Source organism: Diplotaxodon limnothrissa, linkage group LG7 (assembly GCF_057381915.1).
Source record: "Diplotaxodon limnothrissa isolate DT_005_m linkage group LG7, D_limnothrissa_male_GT1.1, whole genome shotgun sequence".
NCBI classification, from domain to species: Eukaryota; Metazoa; Chordata; class Actinopteri; order Cichliformes; family Cichlidae; genus Diplotaxodon; species Diplotaxodon limnothrissa.
In genome coordinates, this window is record NC_140602.1 from 69,959,965 (window position 1) to 69,975,577 (window position 15,613).

Sequence of the window (15,613 nt, forward strand, 5' to 3'; positions counted from 1 at the left end):
ATTTATCTCAAAGTGACAAAAACACGGATGGATGGGTACAACAAACAGACTCGGGAGGAACTTGAAATTTCAGGATCTCTGATTCAAACTTTTAAAATATTTACTCAAACTTTTGAGATTTATCCAGAAAATTTAAAGAAAATTTTGAATGATCTCAGATCTTTGGGTTATCTCAACATTTCAGGTTATTAAAGAGTCCAAATTTCAGACAAAGAAGGTAAACATGAGCGAACAGACGGACACGACTTTTATATTTCTCGTCTTTATTCTGACATTAACAGGCAGAGCGGAAACCGCTTCGACGGTGACGCCTCGGCCCTCATTCGTCATACATGTGAATATTTACACAAGTTCAAGTTTGACTTTTAAACAAAAGTGCATCAGCTACAATATATAAGAATTAATAGGATATATTTACAATTTAAGAAGATGAAATCAGACGAATGTTAGGTAGTTTTCTTTCTGCCCCGTCAGCCTCCGTTTAAATATTTACTCCATCGCTCTCCGTTGTCACGAGGCCTCCGTCACACCTGTGAAGTTCTCACATGAAAGGCAGACGTCGGCGACGCTGAAGAATCCTAACCCTTCGATGTTTCTAATGCTGACTCCGTCTTTTATATACAGTCTGTGGGTAGCTTCAATCGCACATCGCGTGGACGAAGAGGCGGGTTTAAGGTGAGGGTCGCAGTCCCTGAGTGACGGGTGGAGGCACGTGATGCGTTCAGGTGACCCATGTGAGGTCGTCAGATTTTCTCAGTGTCTTTAAGGTTAAATTTCATCGGGAACATTAATTTAAGACTTTGCAGGCCGGCGAGGAATGATGCGGCGGTGATGTCAGCCACGTTATAGCTCCTGTGCCGTCTTCCCATTGGCCACAGGCTGCTCCTCTTCCTCCTTTCTTCTCCGTCTGTTAAAGAAGCCGAGCTGAAGAGAAAACAAGGATTTACGGTTTGTGACGGACAGTAGAGCCGTTTGATCCAGACGTCCACTGTAGAGCAGAGTTCAGAACAGAGGAGTACTCTGATGATGTTCGAGGCTCCGTGTGTGTTTTTACCTTCCACAGAGCGAGGACCAGTAAGGCCAACAGCAGCAAACCTCCCAGTGAGCTTCCCACTATGATCCAGATGGGGATGGAGTGATCCTCCTCCTTCCTCAGGTCCAGAATGATCTGCAGTTACAGCACAAACCACCTGAGTGTGTGTGAAACCAGTGTTTGACAGATTTCTGTTTTTATGTCAGGCGGTCTAATGAAGTCCTCAAACACGGAGTATAATTTAACATAGAAATATGGAGTCAAACTTAAATAATGTTGACTGAAAATGATGAGTTCAGGTGTTTCTGAGGTTTTCTTCCCTTTTCCACCATTTTAAAATGTAAACTCAGAGACACGATCGTTGCTTCATGTGTAACAAAGAAATGTTTGAAGAAATGCAAAAATGAAACAAGATACAATAAAGAAAATACATTTGAAAAAATATGCAGAAATAGAAAATTAAAGAGACGTACATTATTGGAGAAATTACACAGGATGTAAATAGAGGAACCAATTAAAAGGAAATAATATCAGAAATAAGGTTTTATCTTCATTTAGATTCCGACATAATTAAGGACTAGTTTCTTTTTATATTTTATTCGTTGCATTTTGGCACCTTTGGTCCTCCGTACTCCATGTGGTTCAATGTGTTTTTAATGTAAAGCAAAAGGGTGTAATAGTTCCTGACAGCAGGTGGCAGCACCGCTCTGTGTGTGTGAAGCGCTGATGATCAGGTGATTTAAAACGTTGGCGTGAACGTTGTGGTCAGCTGATAGAAGGCCACTGGGTTCAGTCACAAAGAGTTGGGAGGTTAAACCTGTTTATCCCAGAGTGACCTCTGTCCTCCAATGGGAGAGCGATGCTGATGGGCTCACCTGTCTGACAGGTCGGTCCTCCTGGAGGAAAATGGGACTAGACGCTTCCAGCTGGATGGAGGCGGCGGTCAGCAGCTCCAGAGACCTGAACTTCACCTGAAAGAGTTAAACAGGTAGTGAGCGCCACCTGTGCTTTCTCCTGCGGCTAATCTGAGTTTCACTAAACTGAGCCTGTTTCTGGTTAGTCGGGAATTTGATGGACTTCCTGTTTCCTGAGCTTTGTCTCGCTTTATGAAAACAACAGATGGGAGGAACTCACGGCGAGCAGAGCAGCGAGCTGAAGGCTTCCTGTGAGCGTCACCTTCACCTCTCGGGAGGGCGGGAGGTTCAGTTGGCACCGGACCTCCATGTTCGCGCTGTTACTGTGGTTCTGCGCACACACACACACACACACACTCTGGGAAACACTGTTGTTTAACTCCACTGTTATCCTGACTCTAACAGGCTCCTTCAGCCTTACCAGCTGTGACAGGTGAGTCAGATCCTCAGGTGTGACAGGACTGCTCATTCTAACGTGAGGCAGCGTGCAGCGGGATCCCGCTGCCTGCTGGGAGGAAGAGGAGGACTCCGTTATAATGGTAACCTCTAACTTTAATTGCTGCTTCGCCAATCTGGGCCAAAACATTAAAAAAGCAGCTGAGCACAGTAAGTCAGAAACACGGCGACAGGACAGAAAAAGAGAAACCCTCCGTTTGCAGTAGATATGTGACAGGCAGGTGGCGCTGCTGTCACTCACGCTCCTCACAGTTTAGTGAATAAGTGATGCCTGTACAGTGAAAGCTGAGGGCTTTGCAGCAACAAAGGCGGGAGTTTCATTTTAAATCGATTTAATCCTTCATTAAGGGTAAAACCTGAAAGTACAGGGAAGGCTCATTCAAGCGAGCCATCTGTTCCTGCAGCGTCGGTGAACAGAGATAACCACAGCAAAAAGATTTCCAGCGTCACCTGTTCGATGCTGACGTCCGTAATGTTCAGCAGCTGGTTTCCTCTCATGGTCACAGCCCAGACATCAGCCCCGAACAGGACGCCCTGCACCGAGAACAGGCCCAGGTTCTGGATCTGCACACACGGGAGAACCGCATCAGAACGTCTTTATGAGCAAACATCTGCAAACATGCACACAGTTTGTTTCACTCACGTAATAGGAGAGGTTGAAGGTGTGAGAGCTGCTGTCTGATTGGTCCCAGGACGAAGAGGAGGAGGAGTCAGCTCTGATTACAAAACGAGGAGGGTCTCTGTCCAGAGAAGGAAGAAAGCAGACACACGTGAACTCTTCTGAATGCGCAGATGCAACTTTTTAAACTTTCAAATCACAAAAAGCTCAAAAGCTTCAGCCACCTGGTGAAGAGGAGCTCGGTTTGGTATTTCAGGGGGAGAAAGATGTCATTGGTGTTGTCGTCCGGGTAACCCTCGTCCCCCTCACTGAGTAACACACAGATAAGCACGCTTAAAAGGACGAAAGCTTGAAAGTTCAACGTAACACTTTACAATACAGCCCACGGCGAAGGGCATAATTAATCTGTGATTACAAATAATTCAAAGTATTTTATTTATATTTACTTACAAATACTCAACCAAACACTCCAGGCTGTGTTACCACCAAAATAAATGAAAGGTTTAAACTTTGTCCAAGATGAGCAGGAGAGAATCGCGCTCGTCCCACCACGTGTCCATAAATTATGACATACATCTGGCTCCATCTGACCAATCAGATGCATCCAGGTGTTTCTTTGGTCGCACCAATCATCGAGCCTTCGCCATCACAGTCAAACCTCCCACAGGAAGCGATTCTTTTATTTGGAGCAAACTTCCTCTTTCCTCCTTTAAACAAAACATTTAGAAACCAAACCTGTATGGACTGGGTTTCTTAAAATCAAGTTTTTATCGTCTTTTTTACTGTTTCCGTCTTTAAATCATATCATCTGTTTTCTGGTTGTTTCTTCTGCTTCATGAAGCTGAACAGCGATACCTGAGTCCCTGGATCTGGATTCATCTGTGAGTAATCACCAAAACACCATCACACACGCTCAGGTAGGAATTCACCTGGTCTCCTGTCGAAGTTTCTAATGTTCTCCTGTCTCGCAGCCATAAATGATCCTTCTGGAAATTCCTGGATCCAGATCCAGATGTTAATCGACTCCAAAAGTTAATCACTTCGCTACCTCTGGGAACACTTTCATGCAAATCCATCCATAACTTTTAATCTAATCCTGCAGCAGTCAGGACAGAAAACTCACATAACCTCATTCTTTCCTCTTTAATAAACACGGCACAGATTCCCAGCTGATGTTTTATGAAACTGGATCAGGGATTAAATAATTATTTGTCATTGACCACGAAGAACTAGCTAGTTACTTACATCTCTGTGCTACGGTTAAAATACGACCTAATCAGAATAGTATTAATATAATAAAATATTATATAAAATATCATATAATAAATGTTACAATAAATACGATAAAGACTCATTACAATAACAAGTCAGTTAAAAATATACTGCTCAAACATTTCTCCTGCTATATTTAGGTTGTCAGTTTTCTGTGTCTGCCCGTCCTCGTCAGGTTCAGATGTACACTGTTCATCTCACCTGTTCCCGATGAGCTGATTCCGTCAGCAACTGCTTCCCTGCAGCTTTCCAGTGATTCCCAGTGTTCCACATGCTTCTCATTTGGTTCGCACATTCCTACTCAGGACCCTGATAATCATATTTTAGGCTGCTTTCACCTGCTGCTGCTGTCAGCCTCTCTGCAACCCACCTCCACTCCAGCTGTCTCATTTCATATCTATTCTTCATGATGTTCTCCCCAACGGACGTCAAGGTGTCAGGGTCCTGGGTCTCCTGACCCAGCATGTTTAGTTCTTTGTGATGTTTGTATTATCGTACTTGTGTGAGTTATTCTATGGTTTCTAGTTTCGATCCCCTGCCCTTCATGTGTCTCTGTGTCCCCTCTGTTCTGTCTGCATGTTTGAGTTTCCCTCTGTGGCTTTCGGTTCTTAGAGTCCTCTGCATTATGGTTTATGTCTCTGTGTTTCTTAGTTGCTGTCTCCACCGTGTCAAGTTCGCGTCTCTGTGTCATACTTCCTGTTTTACTTTGAAGGTCCGTGTCTTATGTGAATGTGTCCTGCTTTGCTTGTCTCGTCAGTCCTGATTTCTCCCAGCTGTGCCCTCCTTCTGTGTCTCATTCCCCTCGTTACTTCCCAGTGTATTTAAACCCTGTGTTTCTCTGAGTCAGTGTCGCGTCGTCCCTCATGCTGTGTGGATCTCCCTGTGTCTCTCTGTGGGTTTAGTTTACTTTTGTATGACTTTTTCCTGCCAGCAAATAAAGCCGAGTTCTTCGTGTTTAAACCTCGTGCCTGAGTGCCTGCATTTTGGGTCCAACTCCTTCCTGCCGCACAGCGACTCATGACACAAGGAGGTCCCAGAACACAGCGGTACCACTAAGTTTACCTCTCTGAGGTCAAACAGCTCATCCTACCCCGATCGCCCCAATCACCCCGATCGCCCTGATCCTACCCCGATAACCCTGATCCTACCCTGATCCTACCCCGATCGCCCCGATCCTACCCCGATCGCCCTGACCCTACCCCGATCGCCCCAATCCTACCCCGATCACCCCGATCGCCCCAATCCTACCCCGATCGCGCCCCAATCCTACCCCGATCGCACCCCGATCCTACCCCGATCGCCCCGATCCTACCCCGATCGCCCCGATCACCCCGATCCTACCCCGATCGCCCCGATCGCCCCGATCCTACCCCGATCGCCCCGATCCTACCCTGTGAATCACAGGATGGAGTTTTTGTTCTCCTTAATATTGTTGTATAAAATCTCGTCAGAGGACAGAAAATAATAATCGTGATTTACTTCTGTGACATCACGTTACACATGTTCAGTTGTCTTACCTGGTAGTTACCATGACCACATGTACGTAATCCAGGAAGATGTAGCGGCTGAACTCAAACTCCACATTGAAAGTTACCTGGACAGGAAAGGAGCAGGTGCAAATTCATCCTCTCAGGATCAAAAGCATTTAATCGTCTCCTTCTCCTGGCCTAACATCCTTAATTAGAACATTTTAGTCAGAACGTTAAATGTCTGCTCCATCACATCATCGTGTGAAGCTTCTTTGTTTTCTGTTTTTTATTTATTTTATTTTCCACTGCAGCCTGTCGTCGTCTGCGGCTGAACCCGTTTTCCCTCCGGCTGTGTTCTCCCCCCAACCAGCAGCCGGAGCCTTTTTAACAGGAAGCTGGAAATAATCTCCAGCACAGTCTTATTCACACAGCAGCCCTGAGGGGCCTCACAGTGAGGGGTGGGGATCACGGTCATGTTTACAGGGACACTCGTTAAGGTAATGAAGGATTTTAGTCAGCAGCTATCATTGGCAGCATATTTCTGCCCAGTTTAATCACTGTTATTAGTCTGGCTGTATAACAGCGGTATGATGAGCTAATAACCTGTTTATCTGTGATGTTCAAACCTGTCCACATATTTAGGAGGAAGAAGAAGCTCCATCACCCTAAACAAAGGGCTGTTGTATCAGGGCAACAATAATAACCAAAGAGGAAACTGCAGGTGGTCGATCCTTTTTTCATCCCAAAATCATAATTTGAATGAAAATAGCTCTGCCCTACCTGAGACAGCGACTTCATGAATGGCGCGCTGATGTTGCAGATCCTCTGGGTTGCCAGTCTGTCCTCAGAGGAGCACTCAATCTGGATATCTGATTGGTCCTGAGGGAAGAGGCGGCATAACATGAATCCAGCATGCACTTTGACCTTTTTAGGATGAGGAAAGAAAGTTTGAGTACCTTCACTAAGAGGCTGGAGAAGATCAGGTTGGAGGAGGTGGAGATGTGGATGGCAGCTCCGTATGCGTTCTCTCCCTGGTTCTCCAGTCGGGCGAACACCACCATCCTCCTTCGCTCGGACTCCACGACAAACGGCTGCCTCTCAGGCGCCCCCTGGTGGCTGCAGATGGAGCTGGCAGCCCGTCGGTTTGACCTGCAGAACTGCCTACAGGTGAAGCAAAGAAATAATTACCAGTCTCTTAATAATTTACACGGATAGACGTGAGGGATTAGTTTAGTGGAGACCGGGTTACTCACTGAGCACTCATCAGGTCCGTGTGACTATGGAGGATGAGGTCAGGAACGCAGGTGTCTTCCTGCTCACATCCGTTCCAGAAGTGAATCTACAGGGGAAAAAAGATGATTAACGCATTTATCCATTTGTTGCAGGACATAAACACTGAAGGGAGAATTCTGAGATACTTCCAGTACAGACGACAGGCTTACAAAAGTATTCGGCCCCCTTGAACTTTCCCACATTTTGTCACATTACAGCCACAAACATGAATCAGTTTTATTGGAATTCCAGGTGAAAGACCAACACAAAGTGGTGCACACGTGAGAAGTGGAACGAAAATCATACATGATTGCAAACATTTTTTACAAATAAATAACTGCAAAGTGGGGTGTGTGTAATTATTCAGCCCCCTGAGTCAATACTTTGTAGAACCAGCTTTTGCTGCAGTTCCAGCTGCCAGTCTTTTAGGGTCTGTCTCTACCAGCTTTGCACATCTACAGACTGAAATCTTTGCCCATTCTTCTTTGTAAAACAGCTCCAGCTCAGTCAGATTAGATGGACAGCGTTTGTGAACAGCAGTTTTCAGATCTTGCCACAGATTCTGGATTGGATTTAGACACCAGACAGGTCAGGGATAAAGTTATTGAATAATTACGCATACTTTTGCAAGGCTGAATACTTTTGCAAGCTACCGTATGTATGTGTGTGTGTGTGTGTGTATATAAATAAAAAAAAACACCCAGCACGCCCCTGCGGGCGGTTTATCCTTCAAGCTCGGGTCCACTACCAGAGGCCTGGGAGCTTGAGGGTCCTGCGCAGTATCTTAGCTGTTCCCAGGACTGCGCTCTTCTGGACAGAGATCTCCGATGTTGTTCCCGGGATCTGCTGGAGCCACTCGCCTAGCTTGGGAGTCACCGCACCTAGTGCTCCGATTACCACGGGGACCACTGTTACCTTCACCCTCCACATCCTCTCGAGCTCTTCTCTGAGCCCTTGGTATTTCTCCAGCTTCTCGTGTTCCTTCTTCCTGATATTGCTGTCATTCGGAACCGCTACATCGATCACTACGGCCGTCTTCTTCTGTTTGTCTACCACCACTATGTCCGGTTGGTTAGCCACCACCATTTTGTCCGTCTGTATCTGGAAGTCCCACAGGATCTTAGCTCGGTCATTCTCCACCACCCTTGGGGGCATCTCCCATTTTGACCTCGGGACTTCCAGGTTATACTCGGCACAGATGTTCCTGTACACTATGCCGGCCACTTGGTTATGGCGTTCCATGTATGCCTTGCCTGCTAGCATCTTGCACCCTGCTGTTATGTGCTGGATTGTCTCTGGGGCATCTTTACACAGCCTGCACCTGGGGTCTTGCCTGGTGTGATATATATATATATATATATATATATATATATATATATATATATATATATATATATATTAGGGGTGCAACGATATTCGTATCGATATTGAACCGTTCGATACAGTGCTTTCGGTTCGGTACGCATATGTATCGAACAATACAACATTTGTAATTTATTTTATCAACTTTCCTTCTGACGATGCTGTCTGTGTTGAGCGCTCAGTGAATCTGTGTTCGACTACTCCGCCTAGGCTGCACTGTCGAGCGCAGATCCACTGAGCGCTCAACACAGACAGCATCGTCAGAAGGAAGAGCGCAGGGCAAGCTAGTGAGACAGAAGTTAAGCTCTCCTTGCAACATGGACCTCCCCCACTCTCATTCAGATCTGGCGTTTGGAATTATTTTGGTTTTCATGTGACGTATGACCCTGAAGGTAAGCGAGTCATGGACTAAAGTAAAACAGTATGTTGGATGTGCCATGCAATGCTCAATTACATGGGTGGGAACTAGTGTGTTAGCGCAGTTAGCTCGTTAACGTGTTGGCCGTCTAGCCCCATGCACGGGGCGATCGGCGGTAGCTCGTTAACGGAGATTTGCCGTGTTGTGGCGTTAAGGTCATTTCAACGAGATTAACCTGAAAGCACTAGTGGGAACACAACGAATATGACTGCACATTTACGCCGACATCATCCTAGTGCAAAGACAAAAACAACAAGCATGCTACTAACTTTAGCCGAGTCATTTAGACAGCTGTTAGCACAGGATTCTCCTTATGCTGCTGAGAATATAGCCCAGAAGAAGCGGATAGTATAGCTTTTATTTTGGAAAGAGCCATTTCTCTGTAATAAACTCTCTTTTCCAAAGATGAGTGATTCCTCAATCAGATACAGGGCTTGCAATATCGCTAGCCCGACATCCCGGAGCTAGCGATTTTTTCAGTCGGGCTACCAAAATCTATCTCTTCCCTGCCCGTCGGGCTATTGTAGGAAAAATATATGTCAATGCTTTTGCATTCTTTCAGAAATGTAGCTGGGTAATTATGTCATTGGCATCGGTGAGCCACTGTCAATATGTGACATATTGAAGTCGCGTTTGAATTTGCGCTTGTTTTTTTGCTTTCACTTTGCAATCGTGCGAACTGTGTATAGAGAGCGACAGCACTGATCTGTGAGTGATGATAATTTGTGCACCAATTCCTCTGACATTGTCTTATTAATTGTTAGCTTACTATGCAAACATGACAAGTGAAATCTCCCGCAGCTTAAACATGTGAGAGGTTGATCGCGCAGAGAATCGCTGAGCTTATGTGAGTGTGTGTGTAAAAGCAGCAGGATATATATTTTAGTTCTGCTGAGCCAAATAAGACAGGTCAGGGTGAAGAAGTGACAGCCAAAGAAAAGCTTACCACAAAACGGAGAAGTTATGACAAATGAGACTATAAGGCAAAAAGAAAGTGCAGCTTTATGGTTTCATGGACAAAATAATTTCTGTGGCTGCAATATGACGAGCTAAATAACCAGGGCTGCACATAAGTGGTCCGCAGGTGCGCATTCGCTGTCAAAATAAAAAACACGCACAAGGGTTAGGGTTAAATTTAAAAACTGTACTTTTGAGTTAAAATATATATTTATAATTTTAATAAATGACAAATTAAAAAGGCATGAACAATTTTTTTGTATCGGAAAAATATCGAACCGTGACACCAAAGTATCGAACTGAACCGTGAATTTTGTGTATCGTTGCACCCCTAATATATATATATAGCAATTCTAAGTGTACCCCGCCCTCCAGGGAAGAGCCTGATTAGTTGCCCAACGTCCCTGAACTGGCTCCTCTTGACATAAAGTTGGAGCCAACTTCGAGCTCCGTCAGGATGTCTGAACTCTTCACCTTTCAGAGGAAACTCAGAGGAGCTGACCTCATACTTCAGGCTGTTACCCAGATCGTGACCACAAGGGCGGGTTTAAGATTGACCAGTAAATCCAAAGCTTTCAGATTATCATCTTCCCATCAGAAAATACATCTCAGAGAAGCTGACTCTGGTCTGCTCTGAACAACAACTTCTTTCTTACCTTTTTTCACTTTTTAAAAAGTGTCCTGTGCAAAAAAAATTTCTCTGCTCTGAAGCTAATCAGGCAGTTCAAACCTGTGTTCGAAGCTCTCACCTCGGTTCTTTGGGTGCTCTGCCAGTCCGGGTCCAACACCGGCCCCTCGTCTGGGTTCTGCAATCCTGTCTCCAGGACGACAACTATGGGACGCCCGTAATCTGTCGTCTCCTGTTTGTCGTATTACATTTTCGTGTTTAAGGACTCACACATAATGGGAATCATTTGACCGTGATTGTGCCCGGGCTGTTTCTGACCTGGACGGAGAAGCCAAGGCGTTTGCATATCTGACTTCCTGTCTGGAGAAACAAACTTCGGGGCTGCTGTCGATCCGATTCGTCCAGCACTGCCCGGGGAGGGAAACGCCTCTCATCCAACAGCAGACTGTACCAGACCGCTGAAGAGGAGGAGGAGAAGGAAAATGTGAGCTGAAACAGAGGCTTAATGTGGCACAATGAGACTGTAAATACAAGCAGACTTTTACAGGTCCTTCAGAGGATATGAAAGGAAGTGATGTCATCTTTTGTAGTCGTTAGTCCGAACTGCTCCACTTATGCTTCCAAAAATGTTTTGGAATAAATTAGAAACAAGTCCACCGACTATTGTTTCACAACATAATCAAGTACCAGCTTTACAGCTTCCTGTAAAGAGGGAACTGTACACTGTAATATTCATTCAGCAGTCGCCTCAAAGGTACTTTATATGAAAGTAAAGAACCTACAGTGTTAGGGAGAAAACCACAACAGTCAGATGCTTATCAATGGTCACCACTTAGCAACACTGGGGAGGGAGAACTCAAGATTAGGGAGGGGCAGAAGAGAACACATAGTGACCATGAAAAATAAAAGAAATTGTGTAATATAAACACATTGGGAGGGACAAGAGGGGGTCACCTGGTCCAGCCCTAACTATATGCTTTAGCAAAAAGGAAAGTTTGAAGCCTAATCTTGAAAGTAGAGATAGTGTCTGACTCCTGAATCCAAACTGGAAGCTGGTTCCACAGAAGAGGGACCTGAAAACTGAAGGCTCTGCCTCCCATTCTACTTTTAAATACTCTAGGAACAACAAGTAGGCCTGCAGAGCGAGAGCGAAGTGCTCTAATAGGGTGATATGGTACTACAAGGTCATTAAGATAAGATGGGGCCTGATTATTTAAGACCTTGTATGTGAGGAGCAGGATTTTGAATTCTGGATTTAACAGGAAGCCAATACAGGAGAAATCTGCTCTCTCTTTCTAGTCCCTGTCAGGACTCTTGCTGCAGCATTTTGGATTAGCTGAAGGCTTTTCAGTGAGTTTTTTGGACTTCCTGATAATAATGAATCACAGTCGTCCAGCCTGGAAGTAATAAATGCATGAACTAGTTTTTCAGCTTCACTCTGAGACAGGATATTTCTGGTCAAAAATGACTCCAAGGTTCCTCACAGCGTTACTGGAGGCCAAGGTAATGCCATCCAGAGTAAGAATCTGGATCCTGCAAACTAGCAGGTAGCTGCCTCTCCCTGATCCTGGGTCTGATTCAGGTTCTTCATTAAGTCATCAAAACAATACCTGTGAAGGTTGAACTCGGATGTGGTTGTATTACTGAAGTTTCAGTGCTGTGCTGATGTTTGTTTTTATGTCCGGGACTCGTCGTGCTTTCAGGCTAAACTAAAGCAGATCCTAATAAATAAATATGTTGACAATGCAGCTGGTGTCAGTCCGTTATCTGGACCTTCGTGAGCTTTCACAAACACGTTGCCGGTGTGTGTTCTTCATCTCCGTGTGCAGCTAATGTCTGAAACGGCATGCAGCCAAACTGTTCTTCAGTCTGAGAGCCTTTAGAAACTTTCATAATAGCAACGCACGCGTAAAATACAGCAACTACTTCTTAGTGCTTGATCTACAGTAATGAAGTGACGCATTTCCTGCGTCCTTATTAGTTGCTGGATGCAGCAGCCTACAGTGTAACTGCAGAGCTCGTGTTCATCTGTTTAACAACTGAGTTTGATTTATGAGAGCACGGAGAGCCGAGGTAAGCTGCTGCTCAGCTGGTGTCAGAAACGCCACGTCCACACTGACAAAAACGGGTCGATATTTGGTCCAATCAAACAGAGGTTCAGCCTGTGGCTCAGATCTTCGATCTGTTGAGCCACGCTCGTGTTCGTGTTTCTGTAAACGTCCAATCCAGGCTGGACGCTTAGGGAGGCGGGTGGGCAATAAGGAGCTCGAGGAGAGGGAGACGTGAAGAAGGTCTGAGGTGACGGAGAGAGAAGCAGCGACACAGTTAAACAGCTGGCTGGCGTTAGCATGTTAGGGAGGTTTCCATGCAGCCGGCCCAAACATCTGGAGCTGGTTACACAGAGACACGACAACAGCGCGGGCCTCTGCGACCACGACAAGCTTCCCTCCACACAGACAGAAAACAGCTGCGTCCACTCAGCTGCAACACTGCACAGCTGTTAGCAGAAGAAGAAGAATTCATATTTCTCTTCTTTTGAATGACACGTAAACTCGGCCGGTTCAGAGAGAGACTGGATGAGCTATTCCAGGATGATCTCATACTGTGACATCACAACAGCAGATTAGCTGCTACCTTTTTCCTTCGGACACAAATTTGGCTTTTGTTAGCGGCCGACCTCATTTCCAGGAAAGTGTGAATGCTGCCAGATGTAAAAACAGAAGGAAGCGATTTGTAACTCATAACAAACACTAAAGACAGAATCACGCCAACCTCCCGTTCAAAGTCATCTTCTCCTTCACCCCTGGACCTCGTCCAGCTTTGCTGCTAGGCTCAGGTCTCTAGGCACAAGTCCTAGGATGTACATTTTCCTCTCAGATGGGTGCTGCGTCTCCTCTGGGCCAGGTTCCAGAGATAAGATGATGCACCATAGTTACCTCCGGTGAGGGAACTAGTGGTGTCGAGGTGTAGAGCGGGGTCATGTCAACAATCCATTAAACTTTGACTTCCATCCACTGAGATCTTCAAGGTCGCCTTCATGATTTGTCAGTGGAAAGTTAACAAAAATCCTCAGAACTTAGAAACTATAATCATTACAACTGTGCTGTGTGTTGTCAACATATAGAAAGTACCACTGCATTTGAAATATGTCACATTTGACCTCTGACCTCTCCTTCAATCAGAGGTGTCAAAGTGATAATAATGTTTCTGGATCTTTGAACTCTATGTGTGGATCCAGTTTTTTGATTTGATTCAAAAGCTCATTTGAGATTGATTTAAATGTCATTTCTGAGGAAAACGTGCCTGAACCTGAGGCAGGACCTTTCAGTGTGGTGATCAGATCCCACGCAGGTGAATAAGCAGACATGTTTGTGTACTCCTACCAACATCTTTCCTGGTCTTCGTCCTGGTCTTTGTCCTGAAGTCCAGACTCAGACAGACGATCACGGACATGCAGGTGACCTCCTTCCCTCCTCGCTGGCAGTCCTTGTTAAAGATGTTGACCTTCTCGGGTTCAAAGGTTAGTTTAGCCTGAATCTGCACCACACCACGTGACCTGCAGGGATGAAGCATTCTTATTATGAGTGTTTGTGCGTATTGGAGTTCCAAACTGTGGAGAGTCAGGTCCCGCATAACTCGGTTTTACTGGATGTACTTAAACTAGGGTTTGGTTTCACAAAGACTCCTCAGTGAGTGCAATGCCCTCCAATCTGATAGGAAGAGTCTATCTGTCTATAGTTTCCTATGGACCACATTGATCCCTCATAGGTGGTGGTGACTCATCGTGAGTCTGGTTGCTGTAACTGCAACAACCTCATACAGGCTCAATCTGAGGGCCTGAGTTTTTCAGAAGGAAAAAACACCTATTGGGAGGTGACTTGTCAAACACAAGTTAGCCACGCCCTAAATTATCCCCTGCTTTCTGACCCTTGTTTACTGAACAGACATCATGTTGTGTTGAAGATGCTTTGAACACAGTCATTAAAGCTTAAACTCATCACAAGTGTTTAGGTCAGTATTTAAGTGAGCTGGAGGCTCATTTTCTCATAAACTGCTACAGCCAGACTTCAGAGGAGTCGCCCCCTGCTGGCCTTTAGAAAGAACGCCGATTTGATTCGTTTTTCCAGCCTTACAGGGTCAAATCATCTGTCAGTTTATGAATGAGGCTCTGACCAGACAATGACAGCAGCTCCCAGCGCTCCCACTGCGAGGTCGACAAGTCCGTCTGCATTGATGTCCAAGACGCCATGAAGGCTTTGGCCAAAATACTGAAGACCTGCAGAAAAACCAGCCGCAGACAGACGCTGGAGAAGCAAAGCGAGAGAAGATTAAAACTCTCTGGGTTCTCTGATGCTGCATTATCTCTTCCAGCTAAGGTCCCTTAGCATCCGGACTGGTTACCTGTCTGTACTGAAGCTGGATGGTTTTGTCTTTGCCATGGAAGACGTAGACTGCCCCCTGGTGGTCATCCTCCAGTGGTGCTCCCACAACAAGCTCTTTGAACCCGTCTCCATTCATGTCAGGTACCTGAGCCAACGCTGAGCCCAGACGGGAGTTTTGGGAGTGGTCAGACACTTCCAGCACCCCCTGCAGGACAAACGACGTCTGGACAGAAACAAAACATTCTTTGGTTCAGGTTTTGTTCTTTTTTAATCAAGGTTTCATTTAAAAAAGTAATTTCAATCCAGTCGTGGACAGATTACTGAACAGGCCTAACAGCACACAGATGGGGCATGAACAAGGCTTTGTTTGAAGTCATAGTTCACATTTGGCCAAAGGAGCTTGGAAAGAAAAGCGTCTGGACTTCTTTAAGTTGCTTGAAGACGTTTCACCTCTCATCCGAGAAGCTTCTTCAGTTCTAAGGTCAAATGGTGGAGAGTCCCAGATATAAACCTAGTGGGAGTTTCCCCCCACAGAGGGACAAAAGGACCCCTGATGATCCTCTAATCGCCTGAGCCAAGGTGTGAAACTGGGTGTGGGTCCCAATCAGCCAGAGTTTCGGGTGTGTTCATTGTGAAACCTGGCCCCACCTTATCATGCGAATTCCTGAGGTCAGATGGCCCAGGATGTGAGTGGGCGTTAAGGCGTCTGGGAAGGGATCTCAAAACTGGATTATAGATGGCAGAGAGTTGGTGTCGTAAACCCCGCCTCTTTTCAAAGATGGTCGCTCACAGTGGACATAGATGGCTTCTTTCACTCCTCTTTCAAACCAT

The 15,613-nt window shown here is 45.6% G+C and overlaps 1 protein-coding gene across 1 annotated transcript in view; it reads right to left on the minus strand.

Moving 5' to 3' along the window:
* Positions 1–262: 262 nt before the first annotated feature.
* LOC146629752 (integrin alpha-11-like) overlaps positions 263–15,613 on the minus strand; it is a 36,536-nt gene continuing 21,185 nt past the window's right edge. Inside the window, exons 14-30 of the mRNA XM_085360220.1 lie at positions 14,802–15,005; positions 14,574–14,704; positions 13,784–13,956; positions 10,719–10,858; positions 10,522–10,632; positions 7,017–7,102; positions 6,720–6,924; positions 6,544–6,642; positions 5,812–5,888; positions 3,247–3,330; positions 3,047–3,143; positions 2,854–2,967; positions 2,369–2,455; positions 2,168–2,278; positions 1,909–2,004; positions 1,055–1,168; positions 263–924 (exon numbers count right to left, since the gene is read on the minus strand). Of these exons, the coding sequence (XP_085216346.1) occupies positions 844–924; positions 1,055–1,168; positions 1,909–2,004; positions 2,168–2,278; positions 2,369–2,455; positions 2,854–2,967; positions 3,047–3,143; positions 3,247–3,330; positions 5,812–5,888; positions 6,544–6,642; positions 6,720–6,924; positions 7,017–7,102; positions 10,522–10,632; positions 10,719–10,858; positions 13,784–13,956; positions 14,574–14,704; positions 14,802–15,005 (2,010 nt within the window). The 3' untranslated portion in view covers positions 263–843. The remainder of the gene's footprint in view (positions 925–1,054; positions 1,169–1,908; positions 2,005–2,167; positions 2,279–2,368; positions 2,456–2,853; positions 2,968–3,046; positions 3,144–3,246; positions 3,331–5,811; positions 5,889–6,543; positions 6,643–6,719; positions 6,925–7,016; positions 7,103–10,521; positions 10,633–10,718; positions 10,859–13,783; positions 13,957–14,573; positions 14,705–14,801; positions 15,006–15,613) is intronic.